Below are 17577 nucleotides of genomic sequence, written 5' to 3'. Positions count from 1 at the left end.
TCCTTCATCCTCTTTTGCACTGAGCGCTGCGGCTCTCTTCTGGTGCCTTCTTGGAGCCTCCTTCGTTAGCTGCAGGATATTTGAACCACCTGCTACAGCTCTATAGTGCCTGTTCTTTGAGTCTTCACCCTGCTCAGTCGTGGCTCCCATAGATTCTCTGTTACTGCTGCCACAGATTATCACTCCTCTGTATTCAGCATGCTTCCAAGCTTCCAGCTATTCACAGTGGTTAAATACTATAGCCACAGACTATCACTCCTCTGTAACTAGCAAGCTTCCAAGCTTCCAGCTATCCACAGTGGTTAATCCTGCAGCCGCAAACTACCGCTCCACTGTTTTCAGCAAGCATCCAAGCTTCCAGCTTTTCACAGTGGTTAATACTGCAGCCAAAGACTATCACTCATCTGTATCCAGCAAGCTTCCAGCTATTTACAGTAGTTAATACTGCAGACGCAGACTGTCACTCTATAGATCCAGTAGTTTCCTAGCTGTCGCCTGGTTTCTTCTACTTACTTGGGCTAACAGATCACTCTCACTTCCAGTCTGACAACCTCTTCCAGGTTCTCCCACCGTTTCGCATAGCATCCACTCAGAGGGTCGCGACCTGCATGGTAAAATCTGCGAAATACCTCTTTGTGGGAGTCCCTGGTGAAAACCATATACCTCATTAGACTCCATCTTTCTGAGTTGGGTAGAGCTAAGCCAGGCATACCAAGAGAGTCCGACAAATCCTAGTGCTTGTGCCAACAGGCATGAAAGAAATGGGCTCTGGATTTGTTTGGATCCATGAAAGAGAGCATAGCGCCACAAATTCTGCAGTGCTCTACAGAGAATTCACATCAGTCCCTCCCCCATTGGAGCTTACAGTCTAAATTATGTAATATACACACACACACAAGTAAATTTTTAATAGCAGCCAATTAATCTACAAGTGTGTTTTTAGAGTGTGGGAGGAAACCCATATAAACACAGGTAGAGCATACAAACTCCACACAGATAAGGCAATGGTCAGGAGTCGAACTCATGATTCCAGTGTTGTGAGACAGAAGAGCTAACCCCTATCCCACCGCTTCAACATGAAGTTTCACTGGATATAGGAGTGCAAACCTTTGGCTGTTTTCCACAAAGTACTGGCACACTGGTGAAAACTCCTTCCTCTTTTGGGCCACAGATGCAGAAAAAATCCTAGAATATTAGAATTCATCTGGAATCTAACAGTTGTGGTAGATTCCTATAAGCCATCCTCTCCTTCACTGAAGTCCAGGGGGTAAATGTATCAAGCTCCGATTTTCTCTGCGATTTAAAATCATGGCAGATTTTAGTCCCCAAGTCGCCAGATGTATTAAACTGCATTTTTTACTCTGATCTGAAAAATCACTGGTCATCTCTGGCGAGTTGCTGCAATGTCAAACACTCCCATGTTTAGCTAACTCTCCCGTGTTTAGCTAACTGCGTGATTAGTAAACACATCACTCTTGCACTGCCTGTCTATAGAGCCGCAGGTCTTTGCGTTGGGTCCCCCTGCCCGACCACTATTAACCCTAGTGCTGCCAGCCTACTGCTGGTTGTGTGAAAATTGGGAAAAAATTTGCGTGGGGTCTCCCCGATTTCCATGCAACCAGCACTAGGCAAACCAGCCTGGGGTGGGTGGCACTATAGCAGAGGGACACACAGCAGGGGTCCCCCTGCTATAATGACAACCAACCCCAGGCTGTTCAGCACTGGGCTGGATTTCCTAGGGAATGGGGTCCGCCGAAAGAAATGAACAGGCCCCCCTCTAGGAATAATCAGCCCAGTGCTGAAAGCACTAGGGCTAATACTACCCCCGTGAGCTGTGGGTAGTAGGGTAATAGCAGCAAAAATAATGTGAAAAGAAACAAACAGACGCCATTTTGGTTTGTGGAATTACAAGTCTCAGCCATGCCAGGGTGCCCTAAACAGTCTGGGCATGCTGGTGCTTGTATAACTACAAGCACCAGCATACGCATAGCATGCTGGCACTTGGAGAACCACAAATGTCAACCTGCCTGACACCCATGGCTGGCTGAGACCTGTAGTACCAAAAAAAAAAAGTCAAATTGTCACGACTGATAGTGGGTACCTGCTGTTGTTGGCGCAACTCAGAGGAAGGCGCGGAGTCTAACGTGCCCCTGGTATTCACCAGGAACCCCCGCAAGGAAGTATGGACTCCGCTGCAGGGACACGCAGGTCGCGGTCCTTCCTAGAGTCCACAGCGAGATACAAGGAGGTGTCAGACAGGCCGGGTCAGCAACGTTCAGGTAGAAGAGATACAAAGGGAAATCCAGAAGAATGGTGAGGCAAGCCGGGTCGGTAACTTTCAGGGAGAACAGTACAAAGGCAGAATCTAAATAGGGGTGGTCAACGGTCCGGGTCAAAAGGTCACAAGCAGCACGAGGATAGTCAGGAACGAATACAGCAACTGGTATACACAAACGCTGGAGGCAGGAAGACCTGATACTCTGGCACTGGTGAGAGGGCAGGAAGAGGTTTAAATACTGTGGTAACCCAATCAGAATCAGCGCTGCAGCGCTGTCATACCTGCCGCCGGGAATCCTACATAGCGTCCCGTTGCCTAGCAACGGGGCGCGTCATCACACCCAGAGGTCGGACGGCAGGGGGATCCGGAAGTGATGCGTCTGGTTGCTATGCAACCAGACGCGCTGTCAGCAGACAGGCGGCCGTGCGGAACGGTGCCTGACAGTATACCCTCCTCTTCTTCCTCCTGTTTGAAGGAACCTTTTAAGAATTCTAGGAGCGTGAAGGTCCTGCTTGTCCACCCATGATCTCTCCTCTGGGCCAAATCCTTTCCAATTGACAAGAAATTGCTGTTTGCCACGAAGAATGCGAGAGGCCAAGATCCGATTGACTTCGAATTCTGTTCCAGAAGAGGTTTGTATTGGTGGGGGACGACAGGGAGGTCGATAGAATTTATTGAGTACCACTGGTCGTAGTAATGAGACATGAAAAGTATTATGACATCTCAGCGAAGGAGGAAGTTTCAATTTAAAGCATACAGGATTAATTACTTGCATGATGGTGTACGGGCCAATAAATCGAGGAGCCATCTTCATAGAAGGAACTTTTAGTCTTAGGTCCCGGGTGGATAGCCATACTTGGTCTCCCACCTTTAAGAGAGGAGTGGCCCTCCGATGACGATCTGCAAAGATTTTGTGATGCTGAGTAGCCTTGAGTAAAGCCATCTTAGTCTTAGCCCAAATGAGAGAAAACTCCCGATAAAGAGTATCTACGGCTGGAACCGGTGAAGAGGACACTGGAAAAGGATCCGGAAACACAGGATGACTTCCATATACAATAAAGAATGGGGAGAATCCGGTAGACTCATGAATGTGTTGGTTATGGGAGAACTCCGCCCAAGGAAGGAATTGAGACCATTTATTCTGATTGTCAGAGGTAAAACAGCGAAGAAATGTCTCGAGGTCCTGATTGATTCGCTCCGTCTGTCCATTGGTTTGAGGATGATATCCCGAAGAGAATTTCAATTCTATGTTCAATTTCCTACAAAAGGTTCTCCAAAAAACGGGATGTGAATTGGACTCCACGGTCCGAAATGATCTCCCTCGGGCAACCATGTAATCTGAATATCTCCTTGATAAAGATATCTGCCAGACGACTGGTCGTGGGCAGTCCAGTTAGAGGAATAAAATGTGCCATCTTCGAAAATCGATCAATAACCACCCAGATAGTGGTAAACCCTGCACTGTGGGGTAGGTCTGTGATAAAATCCATGGCCACACTTTCCCAAGGAGCATCGGGGATAGGGAGTGGACGAAGAAGGCCTGCCGGGACTCTTCTACAAGTCTTGTGTTGAGCACAAGTAGTGCAGGAAGCAATAAATTTACAAATATTGGCACGTACAGTAGGCCACCAGAAGCGACGGCAAAGCAACGATGTTGTCTTCTTTATTCCAGCATGGCCGGCAATGCGGGATGAATGAGCCCACTGCAGGGTCTTGAGCCGGAGATGAGATTCCACAAATGACCGGCCTGGAGGAGGAGAGGACGTTTTGGTCCTAGTGAGGGCTACAATATTAGAAGGATCAATAATATGCTGAGGAACCAACGGTCTTAAACGATCGGAATCGTCAAATGAGCGAGATAATGCATCGGCACATCCGTTCTTGGCTCCAGGGTAGAATGTGAGCTTCATGTTAAATCGAGCAAAGAAGGATGCCCAGCGGGCTTGCCGAGGATTAAGGCAACGAGCCTCTTGAATGAACACTAGGTTCCGATGGTCGGTAAATACAGTAACAGGAAATATAGCCCCCTCCAACAGATGTCGCCATTCCTCCAGAGCCGCCTTGATGGCCAGTAACTCCTTGTCCCCTATTCCATAATTACATTCACTTGGAAGAAATCGTCTGGAGAAAAACCCACACGGGTTGTGTGAGCCAGCAGGAGACTCTTGAAAAAGCACCGCCCCAATGCCTACAGAGGATGCATCTACCTCTAAGAAGAAAGGTCGTTCTTGATCTGGCTGGGACAGAACTGGAGCTGAAGAAAATGCTTTCTTTAACGTTATGAAGGCAGACATGGCTTCCGAGGACCAAACCCTGGGGTTGGCAGTCTTTCTGGTTAAAGCTGTAATGGGAGCTATAATGGTGGAGAATCCCTGAATAAATTGGCGATAATAGTTTGCAAAGCCAATGAACCTTTTAATCGCTTTAAGGCCTTGTGGCTGAGGCCAGACCAGAATAGCTGACACCTTGGTGGGATCCATACAAAGACCTTGACCCGACACAATGAAACCAAGAAAAGGTACCTAGCTAATCTCAAACACACATTTCTCCAGCTTGCAGTAGAGGTGATGTTTCCGGAGTCTACGTAAGACCTCCTTTACTTGCTCCCGATGAGTTTTCAGATCTTTAGAAAATATTAATATATCGTCTAAATACACTACCACAGAAGTGTATAACAGGTCATGAAAGATATCGTTAACAAAGGTTTGGAAGATGGCTGGGGCGTTGCAGAGGCCGAAGGGCATCACCAGGTACTCGAAATGTCCATCTCTGGTGTTAAAGGCCGTTTTCCATTCGTCCCCCTTCTTGATGCGAATCAAATTATAAGCCCCACGGAGATCTAATTTGGAAAAAATTTGAGATCCACTGAGTTTGTCAAAGAGGTCAGAGATGAGAGGTAGTGGGTATCGATTTTTGACAGTGATGCGGTTGAGAGGACGATAATCAATACAAGGCCGAAGAGACCCATCCTTCTTCTTAACGAAAAAAAACCCTGCACCCGCTGGGGAAGTGGATTTGCGGATAAATCCCCGTTTCAGGTTTTCCGAGATATATTGAAACATGGCTGACGTCTCTGGACGAGATAAAGGGTAGGTCCGCCCTTTGGGGATGGGTTGGTCAGAAGACAAAACAATAGCGCAATCCCAGGGACGATGAGGAGGCAAGATCTCCGCTTCCACCTTACTGAATACATCTTGGAATTCCATATAGGCCTCAGGAAGATGGGTTAGCTCGGAATGAGCCATTACTTGACATTTTGAAGGCAAGACTCTAGACAGACATTCAAAGCGACATCCTGAACCCCACGACATAACTTGAGCGTGGTCCCAATCCATCTGAGGAGAATGCTTTCTCAGCCACGGTAGCCCCAAGATGAGGGGATTAATGGACCTCGGCAAAACCAAAAGTTGGATCATCTCGCTATGAAGTACTCCTACCATCAACCGAACAGGAGAAGTCACGGAGGAGATGGAGCCGTGGGTGACACGACTACCGTCGACTGCCGTCAGAGATAACGGTTGAGGCAATGGGTTTAAAGGTATTTGGAGCTGCGAAGCTAGATCCGCCGAAATGAAGTTCCCGGAGGAGCCGGAGTCCACAAAGGCCGTGGTGGAAAAGGTACCCTTGGGGGTGCTCAGGATGACAGCCATCTGAAATTCTGGGGAATTTTCTTTAGAATAGGGAGCAACTGTGGATTCTCCTAAAACGGCCTCCCCGCCACCGTTTAGGAGGAAGAGTTTCCCGGTTTCTTGGGACAAACTCTTAGCAGGTGTCCCGGATCTCCACAATACAGACACAGGCGTTGTTTGAAGCGTCTCTCCCTCTCTTCAAGGGATAATTTAGAGCGTCCTACTTGCATTGGCTCGTCCACTGGCAGGATGGGATTTTGGAACTGGGGTGCTAGCCGTGGTATGAACCGTTTGCCAGGAGGGCGTTCTTGCGTGCGCTCTTGGTAGCGCAAATCCACCTTGATGCACATGGAGATGAGAGAATCTAACTCAGCCGGGAGTTCTCTGGAAATTAGCTCATCCTTAATCCGGTCAACCAGACCTTGCCAAAAGGTTGCCACCAGTGCTTCGTTATTCCATTTTAACTCGGAAGCCAGGGTCCGAAATTGAACTGCGTATTGCCCCACGGACAGGTCACCTTGGCGGAGGTTTAACAAGCTAGTAGCTGCAGAAGCAACTCTTCCGGGATCATCGAAGACTTTTCTAAAAGCTTCAATGAAGGAGTTGGAGCTATTAAGAAGTGGATTCCCTTGTTCCCATAAAGGTGAGGCCCAGGCAAGGGCTTGACCACTGAGGAGGGAGATGAGAAAGGCTACTTTGGTGCGTTCTGAAGAAAAGGCCCCTGGGTTGCACTCAAATTGAATGGCACATTGGTTCAGAAAGCCCCTGCACTTCTTGGGATTACCGTCAAACTTTTCGGGTGTCGGGATGCGTAAACCGGAGGCCGCTGTAGAGACCGTAACCACACTGGATGCTGTGGATGCAGAAGAGGTTATGGCTGGTGTAGCGGGTGAAGCACTCTGAAATGTATCGAAGCGGGTAGCAATCCCTTGGACACATTGTAGGAGATGCGCTTGGGCTGCTTCTTGTTGCTCCACTCGTTGAGCCAAATGCAGGAGTAGGTCTCGAGCAGACGGTTCACCAGACCCCTCCGTTGTCATGGCCAGAGTATACTGTCACGACTGATAGTGGGCACCTGCTGTTGTTGGCGCAACTCAGAGGAAGGCGCGGAGTCTAACGTGCCCCTGGTATTCACCAGGAACCCCCGCAAGGAAGTATGGACTCCGCTGCAGGGACACGCAGGTCGCGGTCCTTCCTAGAGTCCACAGCGAGATACAAGGAGGTGTCAGACAGGCCGGGTCAGCAACGTTCAGGTAGAAGAGATACAAAGGGAAATCCAGAAGAATGGTGAGGCAAGCCGGGTCGGTAACTTTCAGGGAGAACAGTACAAAGGCAGAATCCAAATAGGGGTAGTCAACGGTCCGGGTCAAAAGGTCACAAGCAGCACGAGGATAGTCAGGAACGAATACAGCAACTGGTATACACAAACGCTGGAGGCAGGAAGACCTGATACTCTGGCACTGGTGAGAGGGCAGGAAGAGGTTTAAATACTGTGGTAACCCAATCAGAATCAGCGCTGCAGCGCTGTCATACCTGCCGGCGGGAATCCTACATAGCGTCCCGTTGCCTAGCAACGGGGCACGTCATCACACCCAGAGGTCGGACGGCAGGGGGATCCGGAAGTGATGCGTCTGGTTGCTATGCAACCAGACGCGCTGTCAGCAGACAGGCGGCCGTGCGGAACGGCGCCTGACACAAATAAGCCAAAACTCCCTGTCACCCAAGATAAACGTAAAATGTCACAATCACGCATCTCACCGGTTTAGTCCCATTCTGATCCTTGTATACATGGCTCTTCTTCTTCCCTCTGTGCTGGGGAGTAAGGGGCATGTGAGATCTGATAACATGTGAAGAGGCTGATGGGCATGTAAGGAGATGTGATGGCATTTGGAAGATCTGATGGAATGTGTATAGGTCTGTAGGCATATGGGGAAATTTGGTGTATTGAGAGGTCTGATAGGCATTTAACAGACATTTTGGGAGGTCTGGTAGCAATTGAGGAGGTCTGATGGGCAGCAATGCATAACATCACCTCAGGTCTGTCTCTATGCTGCGCATAATAAAAACACTAGTATGAGAAAGGAACACACAATTTCCACTTCTGTCAATGCCTTTGTTATCTACACTACCCACAATTCCTTCTGTATCAAGCATACAGGGCCAAATTCATTAAGGAACGTAAATGCTGATACTTGCCGTCAGGGCCGGACTGGCCATCTGGCACTTCTCGCATTTGCCAGAAGGGCCGATGGCTGTATGGGCCGGTCTAGTCCCTGCGCTTCCAGTTCTTTTTTTTTTTTTTAACTTCCGCGCGGCCGCGCAATGTGACGTCATGACGCAGGTCATCTAGGAGCCCTCGGTCAGTTGAGCGCGCAGGATGTTGAGGTAAGTTGGTGTGTCTTGGTGTGTCTGGGGATAGTGACAGGTACTGCAGGGGGGGAAATGAGTACAAATAACTGCACGGGAGACTGTACGGGAGAAGTGATTAAAAATGTCTGCAGGGGGAAGGGGGGTGTGTGAGGGACAATGTCTGCAGGGGGAAGGGGGGTGTGTGAGGGACAATGTCTGCAGGGGGAAGGGGGGGTGTGAGGGACAATGTCTGCAGGGGGAAGGGGGGGTGTGAGGGACAATGTCTGCAGGGGGAAGGGGGGGTGTGAGGGACAATGTCTGCAGGGGGAAAGAGGGGTGTGAGGGACAATGTCTGCAGGGGGAAGGGGGGTGTGAGGGACAATGTCTGCAGGGGGAAGGGGGGGTGTGAGGGACAATGTCTGCAGGGGGAAGGGGGGGTTAGTGACAATGTCTGCAGGGGGAATTGGGGGTGAAAATGTTTGCAATGGCTGTAGGAGGGGAAAAACAAAAAATGGCCAATGTGTGTGGGGGGACAGTATATGACTATAATGTGTGTGGGGGACAGTATATGACTATAATGTGTAAGGGGGAAAGTATATGACTACAATGTGTGTGGGGGACAGTATATGACTGTAATGTGTGTGGGTGACAGTATATGACTGTAATGTGTGTGGGGGGACAGTATATAACTGTAATGTATGTGGGGGGACAGTATATGACTGTAATGTGTGTGGGGGACAGTATAAGACTATAATGTATGTGGGGGACAGTATATGACTATAATGTGTGTGGGGGACAGTATATGACTATAATGTGTGCAATTAAGTGAATGTGGGGCTGTTTGGGGAAAATTAGGTATATTTATTAAATGAAATTATGAATTATTAAATGCCTGAGATGGTTGTGGGAAATGGTCATTTTTATTAAATATAAATGCTATTTAATTTCTTGCTGGGGTTGTTTGGAGGGAAAGCGGTTTATTTATTAAATGGGAATACTATTAATTTAATGTTGGGGCTGGTTGTAGGGAAATAGGTCTATTTATTAAATGTATATACTATTTAATGTCAGGGCTAGTTGGAGGGAAATAGATGTATTTATCAAATGTGAATACTATCATTTTAATGTTGGGGCTGGAATAAGGCCTAATTTTAAAACGTAGGTGTTATATTGATTTAACACCGCTGCTGGTTGGAGTTTTCTAAATTCCATGTAACCATTTTTTTTTCCAAATAGGGCCCCCAACATTCCAGGATCCAGACAAGCAGCAACTGATCTAAAGACACCAGCAGCCACAAGTGGAGACAATGACAAGACAGGTAAGAGAGACCAAGACATTCTGCCAACTGTCCTGAATTTGGTGGGTGACTGTCCCGCTTAGTCAGGATTTGGTCTGACTACAAGGACAGTTGGGAGGTATGTACTGCTTCACTTGTGAAGGCAGAACTGTGTGCACCTAATAGTAGTGCTCACAGTATTGCCTGTGTATTTGTTGAAAATGTGTCTAATAACCATATTACATCATAGGAGCCCCCCCGTCTTAAGTGCCTAGGGCCCCTTGAGCCTAAATCCAGCTCTGGTTAGCAGGAGGGAGCGGATAGCTGCTCCCAGTCCCCGGACAGGACACAGCCTGCAGAGCAAGCCGAGGAGCTCTAAGTCTCATGAGATTTATTAATCTTGTGATACTAAGAGCTTCCCTGCTCACTCTACAGGAAGTTCACACCCTGATGGATGTCAGCAGCATCAGAAGCATAGATAAGTGCAGTGGGCTGGGGGTGTTGTAATGTGTTTCTGGGGTGGGGGTGGCATGATAGAAAGGGCCTGATAAATGTAATGTTTTATTATAATGTATGTATCAATGCCCCACGCTGACCATACCCCCACCATAATGTGGGTACGCCCCTGGTGGCCCCGCTGCTGCGCAGCGGCACACAGTTTTGTCCTGCTCATCAACAGAGATGGGCCTGTATGCTTGAAATGCCAGGGCTGATTTTTAGTCCCAGTCCGGCCCTGCTTACCGTATTTTGCATTAAATTGCAGTGTGCATGCTAAGAAACAAACTATACGGCAGAGAGTGCAAGTGTATGCAATTCATTTTCAAGAACAAAGGACCCTTACTATAGACTACGATTTCATGGGCGTAATGTGAAGGGGAAGGGGCGTATGCATGTAGTCAATGTATGGTAAGTGTGTGCCAAGCTTGAGCAGACACAGCAGCATCTAAATAAAACTTTGGGCATATCTGCTGTGTGTGTTTTTCAGTCGTATCACTTGCATCAGCAACAGGGCAGGTGTAAATACCGACTGATAGCGATGACTGTCGCATATACATGCTAGAACATGTGTTTGTAATTATGAAGAACTGTAAAAATGCATTTTATGCACAGTAGACATTAATAATATCTTGATAAATGTATTTCATGGGGAAAAAAAATGTTTTAATGTCTTGTCATTAATGACTAAATTATTAACAGGTGACAATATTCACCATCATCATCATCACTATTTATTTATGTAGCACCACTGATTCCGCAGCACTGTACAGAGAACTCATTCACATCAGTCCCTTCCCCAATATTCCATGTATGTATTGTACATATCCAACAGTGTGTTGTGTATGTCTCAATATAGCAAGTGCCGTACATGCAATGCTTACCTAGACCCACATTCAACAAAAGACGTTTCTTCAGATCCGTGTGTAGTTGAATACGGACGTTCGCGTGCTCACTGTGCCCTCAGGACATGTCCTGGCCATCTCCATGAACGGGACATCACTTCCTGTTTTCGCCCCGACTGTTGCCTAGACAACGGTCGGGACGCTGTAGGTTGTAGCGCCGCGTACTGGCATTAAGGACAGCCAGGCGCGTGTGCAACTAGTTTAATTAATCATATTAATTAATCAGCCCCTGAGGCTCATTACTCTATGCTGATCTCCTCTGCTGCCATTGGCAAGTCTCTGTATATAAGGCAGGGAGAGCTTAGCCTCCCTTCTGGTTATAGTTCTCAGTTGCTGTGTACTATCCTGCCCCCTGTGCTTTGATCCTGTTTCCGGTTGGATTGCTTGTGTATGATCCTTGGCCTTGTTTATTGGACTTGATTCTTTGCCTATTGCCCTGACCTTTGCATCGTTTCTGGATCCTTCTCGTTTGCTGCCAGCCCTGACCTCTTGCCTGTTTCTTACCACGGTACCTGCTTTGGACCTAGACCTCGGGCTGTTTCCTGACTGTGCTTGATTCTACTCCCCGCTACTCCGCGCTACGGTACATTCATAAACCTGTAATACTCTGTGTATAAGACCTGGGGGCATCTGAGTACCTGTGAGCATAACGAGATCTACAGGTTTATGATAGGACCGCTAGCCATAACACTCACATTACATGCGTTTATTAAAAAAAACCCACAATATGTTCCTTTTGAGTCTTACTGAATCAGGCCCACAGTGATGCCATCCGAAATTCGAGATTCTCCTGAAGCAATTAGTCGAAATCTAAACTTCCATAGAAACATGAAGAAGCCAATGGGGTTGATGTGCAACTTGGATAATTTATTTAATAATATTCAGAACATTTGGTGAAGATAAACTGGGAGTAGTGTAGAGTGTGCCATTTCCAGTTTAAGAAGCAAGTGGTCTGGAGCAACATGATGCAATACAAAGTATATTTACCTGCAAAACAATGATTCTTTCATTGATTTTGCAGAACCATTGATGGAATTCCAAAATCCTTCACTGGTGAATAAAAACTCTCAGCAATCCAAATTGCAATTTCACTCATATCTAAATAATACCCATCTCACTTTGATTTTTATGCAATATCAGATTCTATGAGGCTAACATGCCTTAGGAGAACCATTTTAATCATCATCACCAACATAAAGCGGCAGCAATTTCCGTAGCACTTTACAATTAGGATCAAACACAGTAATAAAACAATACTGGGTAGTATAGAGAGGTAAAAAGGTTCTGCCGCAATCTTACAATTTATATGAATCACTAAGAACAATAATCTGTATATTGACTTAGAATTGTTTTAGAAATATTATTACAATTATTTAGTCTAATGGGTTTATAAAGTGAAAAAAATAAGAAAAAATAAAAGTAAATGACCTGCTGCTCTGATGATGTTGTCAATGACTTCTCTTGGGACTGGCTCATCACTGATAAACCTCACAGATCTCCTTTGGTTGAGCAATTCATAAAATTTCTTTGATCTGTTCACCATTTCCTGTTCAGAATAACGTGGTGGACTAAAGGGAACATGTGAGATAGTTTCTTCATCATCTCCTTGCCATTCATCTTTTACTTCTGAAACATACAATTCATAAAGATGCATCACATAGAGGTCAACACATTCTGTACACTTAAAGAAATCCCCCAGCACACTGCTGTTAGCTAGTAACAAAGCTGATGTTTCTACTTGTTCATAAAAATGCAGACTTCTTAATTACACACATTTGCAAATGCATGCTAAACCACCCGCCACGTCACGGCGCTACTGCTAATAGGGTGGTCCTAACTTTAATTAATGAGAGTCCCTATTTTTGGGGTATACATGTTATTAAATTGAGAGCTAACTTAGCAAGAGGTACCCCAAGAGCCTCCAAATAGCAATATAGCTCCAACACTCCCCATCAGCTACTGATACCAGAGCATGCTTCTCAAAGAAAACAGAAAGGAAAGTTGCTCAATCAATTTGTAGGCTAACAGCAGGTGCTTGAAGGGGTGGGGTTATCCTGAAAGGAGCAAACACAGAGAAAAATCCCCCAGCACACTTCTGTTAGCCAGTAACAAAGCTGATATTTATATACACATGTTAAAGACAAGAAAACAGGGATACTCTGCACTCTCCAAACACATAATTAATGCTATACCAAGTACTGTTCTATATTAAAAACAGGGAATGTTAGTTCCACATATTGCAATATATGTTAAGCTGACCAACTGACGCCAAAGTCTTCCCATTCTGGCCAGTTCTAACATGATCAAATGCTATGCTATTTTATCTGGGCTTAAGGCTTACCTGCACACAGCTTTTAAAGGTAAGGCTTTCCCAAGCACTAGCAGCCATGGGAGACCTGGGACTCACCTGACACAAGTTGGATTTAATAAATGTAAAAAATGTAGAAAATGGGGTGCAAGAGTTATGGGACTTACATATAAACAAAAACAGACATAGATCCTCTGCACTCACCATGTACAAACTGGGGTGCAAGAGGGGGTTGTCCACATTTTAAAGGCAAGAAAACAGGGATACTCTGCACTCTCCAAACACATAATCAATGCTATACCAAGTACTGTTCTATATTAAAAACAGGGAATGTTAATTCCACATATTGCAATATATGTTAAGCTGACCAACTGACGCCAGTTGTTTGGAGAGTGCAGAGTATCCCTGGTTTCCTATATATATATATATATATATATATATATATATATATATAAAGAGAGAGAGGGAGAGAGATACATTTGGTCCCTTGAAAAGAGGGGGTTATATATTGAACAGCTGTAAATCCCAAACCCTTCCTCCAATTTGGATATGAGTAACCTCAAATCAAAGTTGCACTTTAGGCCTATATTCAGTATATAACTGTGACTTAAATGTGTTGGTAAACAGCTAAAATAACAAAAATTTGTGTCCGTGTCCAAAAATACAGTATATGGGCATAACTGCATATATAATAATAACATGTGTTTATTAAAAAAATCTAACATTGAAATCCAATTTTGGATTGTCCATTTATTTGAATAACAGAGGGCAGGAATTGGCCCGATGGCATATAAGCACCTAGGTTGTGTTGAAGAATAAAAAATTGAGACCTGCAAGAGTTAATATTACTGGATCTGTTAGTTATAGTTGGCCAGCCAATCAGTAAGCATTTTGGGGGATAGGCATTTGCTGATTTCTCTCTTTTTCAGAAGTTTTCTGTGCTGTGAGAATCATACCTGTGACTTTTGTGTTTGCTTTCTCTCTTGTTTTCCTTTGATCCTTGCCGTCTTTGACAATTTGATTATCCTTTTCCAAGGAACATTACAAGGAGCATTGGAGACCATTGTGGAGGTAACAGATGTTCAATATGAGGGTTGCATCACCTTAAAGATCATGGAAACAGACACTGAAGTTGGGGAGTCTGTGCGGGCTGCCCCCACACCTAGCCCACCAACTTCACCACCTACCCAACCTCAACCTGCACCTGTTCCCAATTTGGCAGCATCCATTCAACAGTTTAACAGTGTGCAGGAGGGAGAATTTGGTGGTATTCCACCAAGACTCCCTGAGAGCTATTGAGAGCCAGGTAACTAAAGGATTTAGATGCTTGCACAATATGCAAGACACCCAACAAAGGATGTCTACCTCACTGGAACGAATAGACGCCAGCCTGATACATTTAAACATAGGTCTAAACAACCTAAATGTGGCTGTGCGTGAACTCTCTGGAAATTTGGTCTCTGTGTGTCCCAATTATTGGCACGGCTGCCGGTGCCCTCATCATCTGTTGGAAGCACGGTTAGCACTACCCCAAGTTCCTCATTACCTGCTACTGCTGCGAGTAGCAGTGGAAGGAACAGGTGTGGCAGATAGCAATCCACTACCAGGGCCAAGTCTCTAGAGCCCGCAGGAAAGAGAGGGCATGTGTGCCCTCTCATGTAGGCAGAGAGGGCACACATGGCTTCTCTGAAAGCATGCCTTACACACACACACATGCCCCCTCTGCCCACATGCATTACACACATGCCCCCTCTGCCCACATACTTTATACACACATTTCCCCTCTGCCCACATACTTTGTGCACACATGCCCCCTCTGTCCACCTACTTTATGCACACATGCCCCCTCTGTCCACATACTTTATGCACACATAACCCCTCTGCCCACATACTTTATGCACACATGCCCCCTCTGTCCACATACTTTATCATCATCATCACCATCACCATTTATTTATATAGTGCCACTGATTCCGCAGCGCTGTACAGAGAACTCATTGACATCAGTCCCTGCCCATTGGAGCTTACAGTCTAAATTCCCTAACACACACACACACACACACACAGAGACAGACAGAGAGAGACTAGGGTCAATTTTGATAGCAGCAAATTAACCTACTAGTATGTTTTTAGAGTAATACTTTATGCACACATGCCCCCTCTGTTCACATACTTATACATACATGCCCCCTCTATCCACATACTTTATGCACACATACCCCTTCTGCACACATATTTTACACAGACATACTTTATGCACACATACTTTATACACACATACATTATACACATATAATTTATGCACACATACTTTATACACACATACACCTTCTGCACACATACATTACACACATACCCCCTCCTCATTACATTATCCTTTTTCTTACCTTTTTTCACAAGTGACAGTTCCAGGGGTGGACAATGCAAATTGTCCAAACAAGGAAACATGCCTCTTGATGGTTTTTGCTTAAGTGTGCTGAGTTTTAGTTGCATTATAATTTTTTTATTATACTTGTAACATACGTTATGCCACTAAACTATTTTGTCTCCCAGCTGTTTTTTTTTTATCTCTCTCTTAACTCTGGCACAGTTCAATAATGTATTGTGGTTTTTTGTTTTAATTGTATTTTTAAAAGGAAAAGTTTAAACACAAAAACAACTTTTCAAAATGATTGGAGGCGCTTAATATACCAAAGCCACCCTCATCCCACCCTCTCACAATACCCCACAAGCTGTAATTTCTATATGGTTTGTCAACATTTATTCCCAACTGTCACAAATTGAGAGGACTGTCCTGCTGTTTCACTGATCAAGAGTTTTGTTCAGATTCTGGAACAGTTGGGAGGTATACCCCCTGATGGATGCGGAAGTGCGTGTGGCATAGAAGGGGTGTCTTTAGTGGAGGGGAAGGTGGCCGAGGGCCACCATGGTCTTCATTGTACATGCCCCTGGGAGGACATTGCATGCCCCAGCATGGCAAAGCTAAGCATCTGTGTTGCTTGACCATGCCCCCTTGTCGTGCAGGCTTCAAAAATAAATGCGTGCAAGGCACCCGCTCACCATGGTGTGCATTGACGCACCTCCCAACTGCATTATGATGAGATACCCTGATGTTTGCATTGTGCCCAGCTACGTCACTGACTGTGGACTTCAATATCCTGCTCTCCTCAACTTATTTTCACTGTATAATGATGCATAACCTTTTTTTTGACATTACAAAGAAAATGACAATGGTCATAAAAATCCTTTACAGTTTTAAAAACACAAAATCATTCTTTCTTGTCCACAAACATGCAGGACTAAATAGCCACAAATGATTTCCACTTAAATAGATTTATACTTAAAGTTTATTATTATTGCTGCACTGTTTGCTATCTGATTTATTAAACATCATTGAAACAAATAAAACAAAATCTCACAGAAGATATAGAATCAAATCTTAACCGCATAGTTTAAAAAGAAACTGAGACTATAGGATGAGGTCTGTCATACTGCTTTTCCATTTGTACTTCCCTATTAAAAACAACTGAGACACACTTTTTTATTAACTTCAAGGCACGACCCTTTGTCCTAAAGCACTTCACTCTAGTAGCTAATGTATATTTCTCAGTTTAGTTTTTCCAAGTGTCATTATTATAATTGTTCCTATCTGTTCTGTTACTTTTTGCTTAAACATCCCTTGGATTTCTACAGTCTACAAAGCCATATGTATACAGTTCCCACTATAAGAACTACTGGCTTCTTACCATCTCCCTCAACAGCGAGGTCAGTGCCGTCTTGAAGATCCTCATCCACCCATGGACGCAATGCTGCGTTACTCTTGATTTCATTTTTTTTCTCACCATTCACTTTCTTCCTGCTTTGCAAGATTATCACAATTAAAACACAAATAATGGCAATAAAAAATGGGGTCAAAAATGAAAATACAGCCATGGTTTTCCTCCCACACGTTCACACAGAAATAATTTTCTCTTCTGTTTCTGTTTTGCTCACTAACCTCCCAAGATAAGAAAGGGGCGGGATGTTACTGTGGGAAGTGCTGCTCAGATTTCACAATGTGCTGAGCTTGGTGGAGCATTGAACTATTGCATTTTTATGGATCAGTGAAGAGGAATAAAGTGCATTTTCTTATGTAGATTTTAAATTATTTGAGGTGAAGAGAGACTGTTGCTAACAGAATAATAATGGAAATAATTTATTTTCTGTAACTAACAAAAGTGCAAATAACTAAGGGTGTGCACCGGCCATTTTTGGTGTTTTGGGTTTTGGGTTCTGATTAGCTTGAGGTTTTGGGTTCTGATTTGTTTTGCCAAAACACCCCACGAAAGGTTTTGGT

At 45.0% G+C, this 17577-nt stretch overlaps 1 protein-coding gene across 1 annotated transcript in view; it reads right to left on the bottom strand.

The window, feature by feature from the left end:
• IYD (iodotyrosine deiodinase) overlaps positions 1–17229 on the bottom strand; it is a 53577-nt gene extending 36348 nt beyond the window's left edge. Inside the window, exons 1-2 of the mRNA XM_075203612.1 lie at positions 16988–17229; positions 12362–12559 (exon numbers count right to left, since the gene is read on the bottom strand). Coding sequence (XP_075059713.1) covers positions 12362–12559; positions 16988–17174 — 385 coding nt within the window. The 5' untranslated portion in view covers positions 17175–17229. The remainder of the gene's footprint in view (positions 1–12361; positions 12560–16987) is intronic.
• Between the last annotated feature and the right edge of the window lie 348 nt (positions 17230–17577).

This window comes from Mixophyes fleayi, chromosome 3 (genome assembly GCF_038048845.1).
Source record: "Mixophyes fleayi isolate aMixFle1 chromosome 3, aMixFle1.hap1, whole genome shotgun sequence".
NCBI lineage: Eukaryota > Metazoa > Chordata > Amphibia > Anura > Limnodynastidae > Mixophyes > Mixophyes fleayi.
Note: the sequence above shows the minus strand (reverse complement) of the source record. Positions and strands in the feature narration are given on the sequence as shown.